Here is an 18639-nt window from a genome sequence, read left to right on the forward strand (position 1 = left end):
CAGCTGTACAGAGCACAGGCCCAGTCACGCCCCCCTTTCCTCTTACAGGGCCAGCTGTACATACAGCGTCCTCTAGCCCAGGTGTTCCTCCACCCCTGGAAAGAAGGAAAATAGTCCCTTCTCCCCCCCCCAGCAGGACGAGCTCCCCAGGGCCCGCTGGTCACCGGGCAATGGAAGGCTGAGCACCTCCATAGGCCTCATGCTGGCGGGAGGAAAGAACAGATGACAGGGCAGGGAAAGGGACCGGGGGGTTTAATTAACACAGTGGGGGGCTAATAGCCCTGAGAGTTGGGTGCAAGTGCAGGAGGGGGCTGTCCTCTGCCATCTGTGCCCCCAGCACACCCAGCTCTGCTGCGCCCCTCAGCCCCGACCCACAGCCCCTGGGATCCCCCCACAGACCTCTGTCATTGTCCCTCAGCTTCTCCAGCCCCGAGGCCAACTGCTGCGGGAGCTAGGCTGAGACCGGCACACTCATCGCTGCCGAAGCGGATCGCAGACCCAGCTCCTCCCACGCCCAGCGTCTCGCTCTTCCCACAATGCCGCGCCGGCGCCTCGGCCCCTGGCCCGAGCGACACCCCAGCCCCGCCGGCCCCTCACTTCCCAACACAGAAGTCCCTGAAGATGATATCCAGGATCTCCTCGGCGCTGACTCGGCCCGTGATCTTCCCCAGGTGCCTGCGGGCCAGCCGCAGCTCCTCGGCTGCCAGCACCAGATCCAGGGACTTGTAGCCGTGGTACCGGCCCAGCGAGCCCAGGCAGCTGGTGAGGTGGAGGCGGTGCCGTGCCTGCGTGAGGCTTGGGGAGCCGGCCAGAGGGTCGCCGCACCTGGCAGACGAAAGGAGGGGTCACGCCCGTAGCCCAGCTCACTTAGGAGACCAAAGACAAGCTTCAGGCAGGTGGTGGCACTGCTGCCCTCTGCATCGCTATGTGTCATAAACCCTGTACTGCTCGCAGCTGATGGCGATTCTCCTCTAGCTCCTAATCCCGCTGCCACCAGAGCGGAGCCCTAGGGCATCACCAACCTCAGATACTATGTGCACGGGGCCTGTCTTCCTTTGCTGTTGATTGGCAGCAAGGAAACTCCCCGTGCAGGAGCCGCTCCCATCTTCCAACCACACAGCAACCAGGCTCAGTTTGAACGAGCCAAGGTGCCTTAGCAGCTCCATTTCCAACCCCCCTAAAGCCACCCCCCTCCCACCAAACTGGGACGAGGACGCAGGGCAGGGCTGAGGCCCGGCTTCACCTACGGGAACCGCTGGAAATCAGAGGCCTCTCAAAGCTCTTGCCAGTTCTAGCTGTTCCGCACCTCCAAGCCGCTAAGCCGTTCCGTGATCGGAAGGAGGCTGTGCTATCTAGCGGACAGAGCACTGGGCTGGGGCTTGGGGAGCTGGGCTCTATTCCCAGTTCTCCCACTGCCTGCTGAGTGACCGGCCCGTGTCACGTCACTCTGTGCCTCAGTTTCCCCTCCCAGCCTCTATCTATTCAGGCTGCAAGCGCCGCAGGGCAGGGCCCCTCTCTGTGCAGTGCCTGTGGCTTCCAGGTGCTACTGGAATGAGGCCCCGCTGGGCTGGGAGCTGTGTGGACATCGATGGGATGGTGCTTAGAGCCAAGCCAGCAGCTGAGTTAACACCCCAGAGACTTTGCAGCATCGATTTCCAATGTCAACAGATCCCCCCCAGCCCCATTCTCCACCCCAGACAGCGTCCCCTGCTGCCAGAGGGTATCACTGCATCCTCCATCACAGCACAGCCACCCGGGGCCCAGCCCATGAGACGCCTCCCCATCCCCGTCTCCAAGGCCTGGCCTAGCCCCTCCCCTTGCTCGACCCCGGGAACTCACATCTGCTCCAGCTGTGTCCCCAGCAGGCTCAGGAGCCTGTCCACGCCCTCTCCAGTCTTGCAGGAGAGCAGGCAGGCGGGGGGCAGCGCCCCCTCCCCGCAGGCTCCCAGCAGGGCCCCCCCGCGCCCCTCCTCCAGCAGGTCAGCCTTGTTCAGGACCAGGACGCAGGGCGCCCGTCGGGCCGGGACTCCGGGGGGCAGGACGGCTCGCAAGGCCTCGGCAAGGCACCCAGGCTCCGGGGCAACGTCCACCGCGGCCAGCACGGCCAGCACCACGTCTGCTCGCTGCAGTCTGGGGGGGGGAAGGTTCATTGCACTGGTCACAGAGAGACCCCCCCCCCCATGCACACCCTGGGAGTGCTGCCTGCTGAAGAGGGGGCACTTGCTCCCAAACACGGGGTTAATGGTACCAAGAGGGCACTGAGCGTGACTCCCCCGCCCCGTCGCTGGGCCTTCCCCCCGCACCCGGAAAGGGACATGACCCCCCCCATCACAGCCCCCGGGAGCAGGTCTCAGAATCTGCCCCACAGTCAGCGCCTCCCCCCTCCCCCCACGGGAGCCCGAACGGACGGGACAGACAGGCCCAGGCTGAAGGCCCTTTGCCAGGCCACACTCAGGATGTCCCAGGAGGGGCCGGGATGGGCCTGGCTCACGGGAAGGATCCAGCAGTTTGTTTAGCACCTGCCTGACACCCCGCAGGCCACAGCCAGAGATGGGCGGCCCCATGCAGCCAGCCCCCAGGGACCCGCCGGGTGGGAGAGGCAGCAGGCAGGGGCTTCCCCAGGGGAGGGCTTGTTTGGCAGGCCGGCTGCCCGGCAGCTGCTGGGAGAGGCGCCTGCGTCTGGGCTGCAGGTCACCGACATGTCAGCTCAGAAGAGCAACACGGACCTTACAGCTAATGGGAAATCACTGCAGCTCAGCCCTGCCGGTGCCCCTCAATCCCGACCCGCAGCTCCCTGCTCTCCCAGCCCTGCCGGTGCCCCTCAGTCCCGACCCCCAGCCCCGATATCCCAGCCCTGCCGGTGCCCCTCAATCCCGACCCGCAACCCCGATATCCCAGCCCTGCCGGTGCCCCTCAATCCCGACCCGCAGCTCCCTGCTCTCCCAGCCCTGCCGGTGCCCCTCAGTCCCGACCCCCAGCCCCGATATCCCAGCCCTGCCGGTGCCCCTCAGTACTGACCCCCAGCCCCGATATCCCAGCCCTGCCGGTGCCCCTCAATCCCGACCCGCAACCCCGATATCCGAGCCCTGCCGGCGCCCCTCAGTCCCGACCCCCAGCCCCGATATCCCAGCCCTGCCGGCGCCCCTCAGTCCCGACCCCCAGCCCCGATATCCCAGCCCTGCCGGCGCCCCTCAGTCCCGACCCCCAGCCCCGATATCCCAGCCCTGCCGGCGCCCCTCAGTCCCAACCCACGGGCCCCCTGCTATTCCTATTTCTCAGAACAAAGCTGCTGTGAGGCACACGACAGGCTATGGGGAAAGGCCACCGGTCGCCTTTCCACCCCCCCAGCCTCCTGCCTCACCTCTCCCGAGCTCGGCTCACGCCCTCCCGCTCAATGGCGTCCTGGGTCTCCCGCAGCCCGGCCGTGTCACTCAGCACCACGGGGTAGCCGCCGATGTTCAGAGCCGACTCCACCACGTCCCGCGTCGTCCCCGCCACGGGGGACACGATGGCCGCAGGCCTCTGGCCTAGACAGAGAGCGCGAGGGTCATGGAGGGGGTTCAGGGACCACGCTGGGAACAATCGGTGGTGAGGCCTGTTGCTAGGAGTGAGACTGGAAGGAGGAGCCCTCAGCACAGGGGTGCCGCCCCCCAGACACACCTTCCCTGGCCCCGACATCCAGCAAGACCTGGGCCCCCACCTCTCCCAGGGCCTTCGCCAGGGGCTCCTCTGGGGAGACCACTCTGGGCAGCTGCTCTGTGAAGATCCCCACCCTGCACACCCCAAGCCTGGGCCGAGCCTCCTGAGCCCCCAAGACAGGGCACCCTCTGTACGGCCACCTCCCCCCAGGGAACAGGGGCCAGAGGCATCCTGCGGTCGTCAGGGCCTGTCACTGGCGAGGGGAGCTGCAGAGATGTGGGGAGGCCAGACCCAGCAGCTCCCTCCCAGTCTAATCCATACAGAGGGACACCCCCACCCCCTCAACACCAGTACGAGGCCGCTGGTCCTTCACGCTGTAGCCGGGGGCCAGGCGGTCGTGTCACCCCCATGCACCTGCTGGGGCCCTGATGTGCCACCAACGCCAACCCATTCAGTCGGGGGCCAGCAGCCCCTGGTTCCGCAAAGCTAACGAGCAAGAGACTCAGCGCCCAGCTCGTGCTGCCATCTAGTGGGCACTGGGGGGGCTTTCCAGCGAGTTTCCTAAGACGGTTTCTCATTAGCAACAACAAGCGACTCACAAGCCCGAATAAGCAGGTGGAGTCTCCGCCCTGGGAGCTCATGCCCTGATCCAGAGCCTCACCCCCACCCCGTCCCACCGCAGCCACTGATCCATCCCACATGCTACCAGTGCAGGCCCCGAGCCTGGGATGCCTTGGGCCCAATTCTAGAAGCGCCAGGCACCCGCAGTGCAGACTCCAGTCAGCAGGAGCTGCAGGTGTCAGCACCTCTGAGAATCAGCCCCAGGCGTCTCCAGTTGTGCCGTACCCTCCCCCCAAACAAACCGGAATCCCGGGGCAGCCAAAAATCAGTGGCAGGTTTTGAGGACTTTGGCCTCGGGACCAAATTCTGCAGAGGGGTGGGGGGAGCAGCAGGGTCAGGCCCCACGGGCTTTGGTGTCTGGGGCGCAGAGGAAGGGGGCACCATGGTAGCCCACCAGCCAGGGCATGTTTTGTGTCGCACTCTGTGCCTGATCCACAGAGCGTGGGAGTCTGTCCCAGCCCCCTGCACAGATCCACAGAGCGTGGGAGTCTGTCCCAGCCCCTGCACAGATCCGGCAGCTTTCGCCTCTGGAAGCCCCAGTCCCATCCCTGGCATCGGCCACAACACTATAATAAAGACCCTGGTGCTGGGGCAATTGGCATCCCTGGCACAGACGCTGGCAAAGAGAAGCCAGGACCGAATGGAGAGTGAACTCCCCCCGGCAGCGGGAAGCTCTCGCAGGGCCAGTACCTGATCGGTGAATTAAGGGCCCTTGTCCTTGGCTGTCCAGCCAGCGCCTAGCCCCACACGGGACTGAACCATCCTCTGGGGGGGGGCGAGGCACCGAGCGACCGGGACACTAAGAGCTGCGGATGGAGGCTCCCCCCCCCATCCCCCGACTCACACAGGAGGTTGAGCAGGCTGCTCTTGCCAGCGTTGGTGGGGCCAGCGATCACCACGTGAACTCCCCCGCGCAGCCGCTCCCCGCGCCGCCCGTCCTGCAGGTGTCCCCTCACCTCCTCCTCCAGCGTCTGCACGGCAGCATCCACTGAGCCCGGGGCAGCACCCGGAGAGCGGGGAGGAGGGGAAGAAACCAAAAAGCAAAGTGAAACTAAATGAAACCTCAGCACAGATGAAGGGACCCCAGCAACCCACTGCGGCCCCAATCCGGCAGCCAGGCCCGCACAGGGGACGGTTCCCTGGACAGGCTGTTACCATTTCACGCATTACGGTAGCACCTAAAGAGAGACGCCGCCCGAGAGCAGGGCCCCATTGCACTGGGCGGACCTCGCCAGAAAGCGGGGCCCCCTCCTGCAGCAGGGGCGGCTCCAGGCACCAGCACAGCAAGCGTGTGCCTGGGGCAGCAAGCCGCGGGAGCTGGCCTGCCGGTCACTGTGAGGGCGGCAGGCAGGCGGCTTTCGGCGGCATGCCTGTGGGAGGTCCGCCGGTCCCGCAGCTTCGGCAGCAATTCGGCAGCTGGGACGCCGATGGCACGGCACCGGCGGACCTCCCGCAGGCATGCCACAGAAGCCGCATGAAACAGAGGACTGCCCACAGGCACGCCGCCAAAAGCCGCCTGCCTGCCGTGCTTGGGGCAGCAAAAACCATAGAGCCGCCCCTGTCCTGCAGACACAATCTCTGCCCCACAAAGCGCTCAGTCTGGGGGGGCAAAGGGAGGACCGTCACCCCCCGTCACAGCACAAATGGAAACGGAGACCCAGGGGAGATTAAGTGACTTGCCCCAGGTCACACAGGGAGACTGTGGCAGAGCTAGGACTTGTACCGGACCAGTCCTAATCCTGTGCCACAACCGGATCAGCAGCTCAATCAACCACCAGTTCAAGGGCTCAGGATTTAGATTTTGGTATGAAATCAAGGGGAGTTCACCAAACTAAATAGCAGCCGATGGCATTTTTCAAGAGTTCCAATTAAAACAGGCTCCCTCCCCAGTATTGAAACTCTTCCCCTTGCTGCCATGGAAACTCAGGCACTGCTACTGGGCGGTGCCCTGTGAAATTGACCAGGGACAAGATGAAACTGACCCCTGGCCAGCAGAAGGGCTGGGCAGCCTTTAGCCCCTGTGCCCACATGGGCATGACCGGATCCGTGGCCCAGCCTGTGTCAAACGAACGAACGAACCAGACAGCAGCAGAGGAAATTTAGATTTCCCAAAAGCCTTTGCAAGGCAACGCTCCAGGGCGTCGCGGACAGAGAAGCCACGGCCCCAGGTCACTGCTCTCCAGAGCCCTGTGTGGTCATTCACGCCAGCCCAACCCGAGCGGGGAATGCTGCCATGGCAGCATCTCGCCCCTGCTTCGCCCTGGCGCAGGGGACAGCGTGAGGGGCAAGGCACGGGCGGACGCTGCCCCTTTAAAGGCAGGCCAGCACCACTCACCTCGAGCCAGCACGCCCTCCTCGAGATTGTCGTCTTCGCTGAAGTCAATAAAGGCTTCTACGTGGGCCAGAGCCTAAGGGGTGGAAAGGGGGATGGCACGTCGCGAATTACAGCCCTGATCCTGCTGGCAGGTCAGGCTCCCGCACCCAGGCTGAGCCCCACCTGGCTCCAACAGCAGGATTCAGGGTCGATCTTTGCTCCCCCGGGGCCCCTCAGCAGCGACCGTCAAACCAGAGCTCAACAGCCAGAGCCCAGGGACCCTTCTCCGGCTCCCTCGGGTGTCTTCTCCTCCTGGGGTGCAGGGGTCTCTTACACCAGGCCAGCTACTTCAGTGACCCTGTGCTAGCCCCGAACGCCTCACCCTTAGCTACCGCTTCCCTCCTGGGAGCTCAAAGCAGGGTCCGCGCTGGAGCTGGGGACACGGAGTCCCAGAGAGAGGACGCCACTCGCCCAAAGCCACCGACGGAATCAGTGTCGGAGCGGGGAGCAGAACCCAGGAGTCCGGACTCCCAGCCTTTCACGTTACCCCTTGCACTGCGGAGTTCTGTCCTCCCAGAACCTGCCCCGGGCTGGCACAGGGCGGGTACGGGCTGATTCTAACCGTGTCTGGGGATGGAGTCAGGGGCAGCCCTTGGGAACACGGGTAATACCACTTGGTGCAAGAATATTGAATCCCTCTGTGCCCACGGAGCTCCAAGGAGGGCTGGTCCCAGCACCCCCGGTACAGATGGGAAACCAAGGCCCGGCGGGATGGAGTGACTTAGGCAAAGTCACGCGGAGTCAGGGACAAAGCCAGGAGCCCCCCCCTTCCAGGCCACGCCCCTAGCCACGCTGCCCCCCAGTCAGGCCTTGCGGGAGAGGGGGCCTTGCCTTGGTGAGCTCCTCACTCCAGCGCTGGTACAGCTGCCCCAGCTCCCCCTCCATCTGCCGCAGCGCCTGCCTCCTCTGGGCCTCCGTCTCGGCGTGGATCAGGTCCCCCAGCCCCTCCACCTCGGTCAGGCCCAGCTTGCCGTTCTGGAACGCTCGCTTGGTGAACTCGCCGGGGTCGGCCGGGCGCAGGCCGGGCTGCCGCCCTAGGAAAACCACACGCAGCAAACCTGAGCGGGGGCCCCCCGGGGCATCGCTCCTCACGCGGCCAGGCAGGGCTGGCCAAGGTGCCCCAGTTCCGGGAGACGCGAGCTCCCCACCAGGAGAATCAGCGCCTGCTGGGGCCGTATTCTGGGACCAAGCAGGACCTCTGCCCAGCCCCCGCTGTCACTCACAGGCTCCAGGCTGCTCTACCTTATACTCGGGGTACTGAGATACACAGGACAGCCGCAGCACGCTCTGGCCATGCCCCCGATCTGCCCCCAATGTCTGCGGGAGGGCCCCATCGCCAGCACAACCCAGCCAGGGAGCCGACCCACTGCCCCGCAGGGATTGCCAGGGGCCGTCTCTCCCCCTCCAAGGCCCAGAGCGCAGCAGGGACAGAGCGACCGAGAATCCGGCTCGCTGAGTTTCAGAGGGATGGAGAGAGACACTTACCCAAGGCCTGCAGCACGCCGCCCACCACTGCCGGCCCCCCGTGGACATGCAGCTCGGAGCAGTCCTCCCCGGTGAAACTGTGGGGCCCTGCAAAGCACAGAGCCCATTAGAGGCTGCGCCCCCCTGGGACTGGGATAGGATATTAGGAAAAAACTATTTCACTAGGAGGGTGGTGAAGCACTGGAATGGGTTCCCTAGGGAGGTGGTGGAATCTCCGTCCTTAGAGGTTTTTACGGCCCAGCTTGACAAAGCCCTGGCTGGGATGATTTAGTTGGGAGTTGGACCCTATGACCTCCCGAGGTCCCTTCCAACCCGTGATTCTATGACACGTGGCCCTCGGGGGCGGGGGGGGCAGGGAGCCACCCAACCAGGCTGGGCACGGGATGAAACATTAAAGAAGCTCTTTCTGTGTCCGCGCTGGTGCCGTCAGGGGACACAGGCCCAGCAATTGGAATGAGGACGATGGGCTCACGTGCTGCCGGGAAGGGACACAGCAGAGAAAGAATCAAAAGCTCCATCTGTAGAAAAGAACCAGACGGTGACTAGGGATGGAGGGGGAGGGGGCCTCTCCTAAAAGGTGCCTTCACACGGAGCCTCATCTACAAATCGCTTCCCCCCCGGCAGCTGCCTCTGGCTGGAGCACGGCAGCTTGTTTGATCGGCAAGAGGTCAGCAGGGAGCAAAGACGATTCCTCTGGCCGGGGGCGCAGAACGGAGTTAACGGCTCCGCTCTTGCAAAACGCGCCAGGGGTATCCCGAGTGCTTCGGGTCTGAGCTTGAGGGGCCAGAGAGCCAAGGGCCTCCTAGTGCCATGCAGGGGCCCTGGGGTCTGTACTGGCAAAGGGAAGAGCCCCCCAGTGAGCCCCCCACACCGTTCCCTGGCCCCACCCCTGTAGCAAGCAACCAGCCCAGCCCTGCCTGGCTTCCCAGCGCAGAGATTATCCCAGCCCCCCGAAATCCAGTCGCATGCGTCACCCATGCTCAGCAGCGTGGCACTGTCCCCTTCTGGAGGATGGTCCAGACACCGCCGTCTATGGCTGCAGAGGTTGAGCTAAAGGCGCCCGAGTTCATTAGCTCAGACAATAGAGACTGGGGCTTGTTTAGCTCCAGAAGTCCGGGGTTCACTCCCTGCAGCTGCTGGGCACGCGGCATCACCTGGGAGGATGGCCACTGAACGGGGACCCACGGCCGACCCCACACAGGAGATCGGCTCGTTAGTAATTATGGTATCAGTGGCAGCCGTCCCCACCCCTCTGACTGCCAAGGAGGCCAAGCCCTGCGCGGACTTTCCTCGGACTCAGCCGCAGGGAAGAAAGGCTCCCTGCAGCTGGGAACATCTCAGCCCTTCAGCGTTTGACGAGGAACCGCCCAGGCCCGCTGGGAAATCCTCAGACAACATCCTCTTTGGAATTCTGCCCGGGCGCCGTGTGCTTTCTGGGAGGTTCCACTCTATACCCCCAGAGGCCACCTGCACCAGGTGTTTACTGCTCACCGAGCTGCGATATCACCGCCGCTCGCTGGCAGCCTCGTGGGACTGGGTGGGGAAAAGATGAGGGAGCAAAGATCCTGTTTTCACACCAAAGTGACTCAATAACAGGAAAAGGGGGGGGGGGGAGTGGGTACAGAGAATAGGCCGGAGCATGCAGCCCTGTTTGTAAATGCCATAAGAAACTTTGGAGCATCATGGAAGCACCAAGGATACAGCTGGGATCTTCCTGCTCCACAAGCTCTTGAGCTAAAGGAAAACTCCCCATTAGCTGTTCTCGGTATAGGGCTTATGATGCACAGAGCTAAGCAGTTCCCATCCCGTCGCGCACACACAGGGCAAGAGGCCACCAGAGTTGAGAGAGAGGTTGCAAATTTATCAGAAAAACAGAAAACCCGTCTCACCTGCCCCATCCCACGTGCAACAAAGGGCTCAAGGCTGCAGGGAGAACTGAGCCTCCCAGGCCTGGCCTGGCACTGGTGCAGGACAGGAAGGGCGGGGGGCAATTCCCGCTCTGGTATCTAGTGTCTGCACAAGGCCAGGCAGAACGGGAGATGCTACCCCACTGCCAGGTGCTACCAGCCTCCATTTCGGACCCAATCCTGGAATCTCTCTGCTTGCAGAACCCCAGACAAGGTCAGTGCAAGATCCGCTGGGAGGGTCAAGCCCAGGATGTCACGTGACAGGAGCTCACCCTTGGGGGAGTGACCGGGAGAGGGGGGGCAGTTCTTTAATGACCAGGAGAATGCAATTGGGAATCCCACCTGGTAGTGAGGGGAGGAGAGACGGGCTGTGAATACACATGCATGCAGGGCTGGGCTGGGCTGGGCTGGCACCTCGCTGCAGGTGTCCGGGCACTGTAGGGCTGGTGCTGGGAACTGCAGGCAGGGGCGAGCGAGCAAACACAGCCTGTCTAGAAGGGGCTGCAGGAGCAAACAGCCAGCGCAGGCAAAGCTGGCCAGTGGCAGGGGTCCATTTCTGGGGCGCTCCCACCAATGAGCAGTTTCCATCCAGCTACTGAGGGCGGCAAGAGCCAAAGCAAATGTTATGGTTTGCGGCGCAGAATCAATATCCCCCGGCACGTCACTAACTGCCAGTCCCCCCCCATGTGAATCCAAGGAGGGACCTGCCCAAAAGGCCCCCGGGGTGCAGGGGCTGGGCACCGCGGCCCTACAGCGCCTGCTGCAGTCTCCAGCTCTAACCTGGGAACCAGATGACCAGGCCCCTGTCCAGAGTCTCTGCGGAGCTGGGGTCGTGGATCCTCCGCAAGGCGACGGCTCTAGGCCGGGGCAGCTCCTGCTGCCCCGTTAGACTCCGCAGGGCTGCTCCGCTGGCGGGGCCGCTGGTCCGGATCACAGCCACGCCGCATTTCCCGTGGCCCGAAGACAAGGCGAAGATGGTGTCTCTCTTCCCCGCACGGCAGTACAGCCGCTTGACAACCCTGAAAGCGACCAGAGACAAAGCCCAGGAGTGAGACTGCCCTGAGCGACGGGCACAGGGGCAAGAGTCCCAGCACCCACAACTGATCAGTACCCCACGGCTGGATACAGCAGCGAAGAGCCGCCCCTCGCCCACGAGCAGCACCATGCCGTCAGCCAGGTGCATTGCGGGGGCATCTTGGCACCTCCCGCTGAAGCACCTGGTAACAATCGCTGCCACCAGACTCGATGCACCATGGCCAGACCCAGCGCCCTCATGCCGATGCTCCTCACCCCTGCCCTGTCATGCAGGAGGCTGGGATCTTCGCTCTGGGTTCCAGTTCGGGGAGGAGCCTCATGCTGGACAACTACAGAGCAGCCTGGAGGGCCGGTTCCAGCCATCGCATCCAATCGCCCTAGGCCGCAGCAAGGGCTCCTGCCAGACTGGGGGAAACCGTCACGGATGCACAAACTGGCCCACCCGGGCAAGCAGATGCTCAGCCTCGAGCAAAGGGACGGTTGCTGCTCTCTCAGCCGGAGGGAGCTGGGAAATGCCAGGGACTGCAAGCAGGCCCGTGCGCGCCCGTGTATCCGAACCCAGCCCCCCCAAATCACAGACTGCAGCCACCCCGGGCATCGCAGTTACAGAGAGAATCCCCATCAGCTGTTTGCCGCATGGGGCCTCTGCCACAGCTGAGCCAGATCCCATCCTGTGGCTACCGGCGGCCCGTGGTCCAGCGCCCCGTGAGCCACAGGCGCATCCCGGCCCATAACCCTGCAGCGCTCCAGACCCCACGGCACGGCAGGGACCCCAGGAATGAGGCAGAGGCCACTGGCTCCAGGTCCCGCAGCCAGGTGCAAGCCACGGCAAAGGCGGCCAATGCCATCGGCTGCTGCTGCTGCGCCCCGGGGGCTGACCCGGCCCAGAGACCCCCCCACACACACACACCTGACAGCAGCGCCAGACACAGGGCTGAGCCCTGCCAGCACCTTCCTCCACGTGCCAGGCCACATGGCCCCCCCGGCAGGGCGCAGCAAGCGGGGGGGGGACGTGAGCAAGCCCCCGCCCCCAGCAGCGCCCCCTCCATCAGCCCCAACACGCGGGGGGCAGCCGGCACCGCGCCCCAGGCCTCCTGCTCCCGGGAAGCTGCAGCCCCTGCTGCAGGCCGGCCTCTGCCAGCACCAGCTGACGCGCTCCGCAACCTCAAAGTGTGGGCAAGAAGCCCCGCCCCTGCTACGCACGGATTGGCCGAAACCAAGAAAGGGGCGGAGCTTCCTCCTTGTGCCGCTCAGCTGGCTAAGTGCAGCCTGGGGGGGTGGTTGGGGAGCTGGCGGCCCCCAGCCCCCAGCCCCTTCCCTGCCCGCTTGCGAGGGCTGGGGCTGGGCCTGGGCAGGGCAGGATTTCACCCCTGGAATCTCTGTTCATGGCGGTTCCCAGCAATCCAAGGAGTTTGGGGACCACACAACTGTCCCCATTGTAGCCCTGCAAACACCTCCACTCTGTGGGGAGCATTGTCAGAAGCTGAGAAATTAAACTCACACAACAGCCAGGGCATCTGCCCAGCTCCCGTGTGGTATATGCTGAAAAACATGCTTCAAAGATGGAATTTCTACATCGGTCTGAATTCTGCCTAGACTTACAGCATGTGCTTAACTTTACACCCTGTGCGGAGTTCAATGGATTAATCGCTGTGTGTAAAGTTAAGCGGGTGCGTATGTTTTGGTGACACTGTCCTGCAGGATCTCAGCTCCGTGCCGTAGAGTGGGGGCTGGGCCGGGCGTGCATCTGCATTTGCACCTGCTTGTGCCCCCTGCACGAGGGAATCCAAACTCTCCCATGCAGGAGGCCAGGAATCACCTCAGCAGCGAGGCGAAGGTGTTGTGTGGGAGCATTGGGTCATCCCTGCCTCAAAATAAAAATACTAGTTTCTGGTGGTGTTTTAAAAATGAACAGCTCCTCTAACTGAAGAAAGAAAGAGATCTGCCATTGATCTCATTCTTATGTGTTTCACGGGGAAGGGGGGGAGAAGAGATGAGAGTGAATTATTTATTGCAGTGAACTGATAGATCCAGGAAGCTTTCTTGATCATCACATACTGCAAAACAAGATGATCTCATCCATCCCTGGGGCAACCCCACCCTCCGTGACTCCATGTGACCCAGTGGCACTGCCCCAGGTTGCAAACACAGCTGCCCCGTCAGGGAAAAGGACATGAGACAGGGCAGGCTGGTGCATGGACTCTGGAGCCAGGTCCTGTGGAGGCCTCCTCTCCACTCTAGGCTTAAATAAAATATCAGATGCTACTTGGCCCGGAAATCATGTCCCATTGGCTCCCAGGGTCCGACATAAAGCTGCTCCCTAGCTAGGCTCCCTCCTCACCCCACAAACCATGTCTAATTTTCCCACCACTTTCTGCATCCCCCTATTGACCCAGCTTTTTTCAGGCTTTTCTTTCCTTCTTCCTGGGATTAAGGGCAGGAGGTTTATTTAGCCCAAGTCCCTGGGTGGAGACTAGAGTTTCTCATTCACCCCTTCCCTTCTGCCCTCTGCTCCACTCTCCTGCCTGCTGCCACACTGGCTGTTCCTGTTGCCATTCAAACCACAGTGGGCTTTTGGTGCCCCCACCTGCTGCGTGGGGCTGGCCAGGTGAGCGTGGTTGGGCCAGCCCGGAGCTGGTCAATTGCGAGGTCAAACAGAGAGGGCAACTCACTGCATGTGAAAAGAGGGAAAGGCGGAGAAACTCCTCACTGGGGCCCTGACCCAAGCTGCATCCAGCACCTAGAGCCAGATGCTCTGACAGCACCCAGGCAGCTCTTGACAGAGAAGGAGGCTCCAGGATTATGTTACAGGGGCTCCCAGCCTGGCCACCCTGGATCTCTCAAGTCAAGGGAGGATCCCACTACCAGCCAGGGCTGCAAATGCCTCAGGAGGTGGGAATCAAAGTGGATTCTCTCCACTGCTCACGTCCCCCAAGAGAATAAAGACGGTGGAGCTGGGGAGAAGTCGGGAGCTCCGCTAACGCAGGGCAGGGGAGAACAGAGCCCTGCAGCACAGGACAGAACCCAGCTCTCTCCCTGCAGGACAACAGGAGTCAGAGCTGGTGTCCGAGGACCAAGGAAGTAGCTGGGAGTCCAAAGGTCTGGGGTGGGAAGACTGGTCCAGTGGGCACTAAACTGGGGCTCAAGAACCCAGAGTCCTTTTGGGCAAGTCCTCTAGGGGCTGGTGTCAGCGTATGCTCCAGCTGTAGTGTAGACGCAGACTATGTGACAGAAGGGGGTTTCCGTCACTGTAGGAACTCCACCTGCCCAAGGTCAACGCAGCTACATCTCACTGGCAGCAAACAGCCGGTGCAGCCAGTTTAGGTGCTCAGGGTCCCATGCAACTTCCCGGAAGGCTCCAAGGTTTGTATTATTATTAAGGCTGCAGATCTGTTATGGCGCAAAAAAAGTCCCGGAGTGTGTGCTTTTCCCGTTTGCCTGTCACTTTTTTCTGCATTCATGACTTGCCCCAGAGCACTGGCTCCGGTGTCCCGCCACGTGGCCTGGCACCCTGCACTAGGCATTGCAACCTAGCACCTGGGGTCGCAGCACGGGTCAGGTTTGGTGCCAGACCTGAGTGGGACTGCAACTGCACACACCAGGCTGCAACTTCCGGAGCAAGGGGCCATGACCTGCAGGACATAGGAGCCTCTGCTGCGGGGGTGAGAGCAGGGTTGGCATGCTCTCCAGTCCTGCGCCCCGCTCCCCCGGCCTCCCCTGCAAATGGTGACAGTTCGAGTGACGGTGCCGGGCAGGGAAGGATACTGCCGCAGGCAGTGCTGCTGTAGGAGGGGGCCACGATCCCACCTGCACAGGGCCCATCTATCTCTTCCTCCGCAATGGCTCTCAGGGCTGGGACGTGTTAGTACAGACCAGGCCTTTATCCACCCTGCGCCTCCATCCCCCGGAGGTGCTGTGAGGACAGAGCCGTTCGGGATTGTGAAGTACCTGCAGAGGAAGCAGAGGAGACAGAGAAAGGGTCATTTCCTGCCCCTGCACAGCCAGGGCTGGGGATGTACATGAGCTGGGATCTTGGGGGATTCCTCTGCTATTATCCAGAGCAGCCCCCGTCAGCCCGGCTGTAAAGTGCTGACTCTTGGCTATCACACAGGCACCAGAAAATGGAGATCCACCAGCCCAGCGCACCCCGTGCTCTCTGCTCGCCGCTACACAACGCCCTGGCCCGCTGCGGGCTCTGGTGTCGCCTCTCAAAGGCTACTCGTTCACCTACTTGGAAAAGGCGGCCTCCCGCAGCGAGCTGCATGTGTGAACCATAGAATTTATCTCCAGGGTGTCTGGCAGGAGGTGGAGGAGCTGGACCAGCCAGGCTGGGGGCTCCCCCCCCGCCCCAGCCCTAGGAGGTAGGAGCTGCGGGAGCCCCTCGCCCAGCACAGAGAGGGAGCTCACGGCAGCGCTGTGGCGCTAGGGGCTGGATCTAGTGGTTAGAACAGAGGACTGAGAGCCAGGACGCCGGGGTTCAATTCCTGCCTCTAGTTGTACCCGCAGGTGAGTGTTGTGCCTCAGTTTCCCCTCTCGCTATAAGGTCACTAACAGCCCTTTCCTACCTCCCAAGGGATCTATTCAATCCCCCTTTGTCCCGTCAGTCCCCAGCCAGAGAAGGCCCTGAGGGGGGCGGGCTGGCCGGCTGGCCCAGATGAGCATTGTAGATTTACCCCCGCCCCCATCCTAACATCAATAGAGAAGCTTATCTGCTAATACAGCTGTTCTAAATAACGTCACGCGCACACATTGCAGTTCCCCAGAAACCTTTTCTGGCCCCAGTCCCTCCCATAATAGGTCTCAATAATTCAGGAAGTTCTGGGAAAGGTTGGCCCCAGGGTGGGGGGAAAGGAAGCCCAGGTCACAGCTTACAGGGGCATTTCCTAACACCGGCTGCCCTGCTGGCGCCCTGACCCCCACTCCCTGCCCCGAGCAACTAGAGGGGGCAATTCTAACCTCGGGGGGGGGGGGTGGAATAAGCACACATGCCTCATTGTAAAAGCGCAGAAGGACTCCTGGGCTGCTGTGGGGGCGGTTCTGTCACTGCTTGGTTTGTGGCGCGATTGTCAATGTTTGTTATGGCAGCAGGCCGAGAGATTTTGGTCTTTGATTAACACCTTCTTGAGCTGTCTGTCTAACCACGCCTGCCACACTCAGCTGCCCGCACCCAGATTGGTCAAGAGCTGGGGATTGAGATAAGATTAGACCAGGGGTAGGCAACCTATGGCACGCGTGCCAAAGGGGGCACACGAGCTGATTTTCAGTGGCACTCACACTGCTGGGGTCCTGGCCATGAGTCCATTTTAATTTAATTTTAAATGAAGCTTCTTAAACATTTAAAAAAACCTTATTCACTTTCCACACAACAATAGTTTAGTTCTATATTATAGACTTATAGAAAGAGACCTTCTAAAAACGTTAAAATGAATGACTGGCACACGGAATCTTAAATTAGAGTGAAAAAAATGAAGACTCGGCACCCCACTTCGGAAAGGTTGCCGACCCCTGGATTAGACAGACTGGACTGAACTGGTGCCCTGGAGGTAGGGTGACCAGATGGCAAATGTGAAAAATCGGGACAAGGGGTGGGGGGTATTTGGTGCCTATATATGAAAAATCCCCAAATATCAGGACTGTCCCTATAAAATCAGGACATCTGGTAACCCTACCTGGAGGGGAAAGACCCTATACCCATTCTCTGATTCCCCCAATTTGGGGTGGGATTAGAACTGGCACCCCCTACTGGTGAAAGACTCCATATCCCATTCCCATGCACACACACTTGGGGTCAGCCCGGTCCCCTGACCTGGGGCTGTACTCTCTAGAGAGGCGAAGGGCCCTGAACCCCATTCCCAATGGCCCCATCTTTCAAAGACCCAACCCCACCAATATATATATATAAGCACATAAGGAGAAAAAGAATCCCCTTGGTGGGGCCATACATCATCTCGGTCAGATCTGGTGCCAAAAGTGCTGCGATAGAATAGCTGCCAATGGTTCTGCTTAAAGCACTGAGAAAATTGGGCAAGATTTGCATTTCATACCAGTTGCGACAGCCACATTCTCATATATCATGGAGCCTGCAGAACACGAACACCCAGGCCTGTAACTGCATATCAAAACCAGGCGCCTGCGCTGGAAAGCGCGACCCTCTCGGCTGGCAAGTACACCGTGGTGTAATATTTACCTATGGCCCACGCACAGGGGGCTGCATTAACGCAAGCGATGGTAGTAAGGGTGTCAGATTTAGGCCTGTAGTTCCTGATGGCTTCGAAAGGAGTTACACAGCATGTGCCCCAGAATCTCCCCAAGGAGCTGTAGCGGGACAGAGAGGTGCTGAGACATGCTACACCAGGGGATCAGAGAAGATTTATAAATGGATCAGTAAAGATTCTGTAGCCCAGGTCAGGTTACCTGCATGTATTTCCACACTAGCTCGGCTCTAGAAATAACAGCATGACCTCTAGGGCTGAAAGCAATATCCAGTCAAGGCAGGAATACCAAGCCGTAAGACTGGGAGGGAGGGAAAGGAAAGAATATTGCCTGGTGGCTAGAGCAGGGAGACTGGGATTCAGGGCTTCTGGGTCCTGTCCCCAGATTTGGGAGGATAGTGGAGTCCAGGGGCTAGAGAAGGGTGGGCTGGGAGTGAGGACTCCTGGGTCCTTCTCTCCACTCTGCCCCTGACTTTCTGCCTCTGACACTGGGCAAAAAAGGGGGATTATTATCTGATGCTTAGAGAGGGGGACTTGAGATCCGGACTCCCAGGTTCAACTTCCATCTCTGCCAGTGCTTTGCTGTGTGTGATACTGGGAAAGTCATTTTCCCACACCTACCCCTTCATCCATCCATCCACCCCCATATCCACCCCTCCCTCCACCTAACCCCATAACTACCCCTCCTTCCATCTACCCCTACCCCACCTACCCCATACTCACCCTTCCCACCACCTGAACCCACACCTACCCCTTCATCCATCCATCCCCCCATACCTACGGCTCTGTTCATCCATCCATCCATCCATCCATCCACCCCCATATCCACCCCTCCCTCCACCTAACCCCATAACTACCCCTCCTTCCATCTACCCCTACCCCACCTACCCCATACCCACCCTTCCCACCACCTGAACCCATACCCACCCCTTCATCTATCCATCCCCCCATACCTAGGGCTCTGTTCATCCATCCCCATGTCTACCCTCCCCACCTACCTCCATTCCTCCACCTACCCCCATACCTACCCCTCCTTCCACCTAGCCCTCCCCCCACCTGAACCCATAGCTACCGCTCCCCCCACCTACCTCCATCCGTTCCCCCACCCCCATAGCTACCCCTTCCCCCCTACCCCCATCCCTCCCCCTCCCCCACCTACCCCCATAGCTACACTCCCATCCCCATAGCTACCCCTCCCCCCACCTACCTCCATCCGTTCCCCCACCCCCATAGCTACCACTTCCCCCCTACCCCCATCCCTCCCCCTCCCCCACCTACCCCATAGCTACACTCCCATCCCCATAGCTACCTCTCCCCCACCTCCCCCATCCTCTCCCTCCGCCCCCCCCCCGGGTTCCGGATTGCG

At 61.3% G+C, this 18639-nt stretch overlaps 1 protein-coding gene across 1 annotated transcript; it reads right to left on the reverse strand.

Moving 5' to 3' along the window:
- Positions 1-236: 236 nt before the first annotated feature.
- Positions 237-12194, reverse strand: GTPBP3 (GTP binding protein 3, mitochondrial). The gene is made up of 9 exons (XM_044999113.1): positions 11972-12194; positions 10807-11045; positions 8120-8206; positions 7466-7668; positions 6596-6668; positions 5105-5248; positions 3362-3527; positions 1840-2130; positions 237-825 (listed from the first exon to the last, which is right to left on the reverse strand). Exons 1-9 carry the CDS (start codon positions 12034-12036, stop codon positions 594-596), a joined length of 1500 nt encoding a protein of 499 aa, XP_044855048.1. The 5' UTR covers positions 12037-12194; the 3' UTR covers positions 237-593.
- Positions 12195-18639: the final 6445 nt, after the last annotated feature.

Source organism: Mauremys mutica, chromosome 24, assembly GCF_020497125.1.
Source record: "Mauremys mutica isolate MM-2020 ecotype Southern chromosome 24, ASM2049712v1, whole genome shotgun sequence".
Classification (NCBI taxonomy): Eukaryota; Metazoa; Chordata; order Testudines; family Geoemydidae; genus Mauremys; species Mauremys mutica.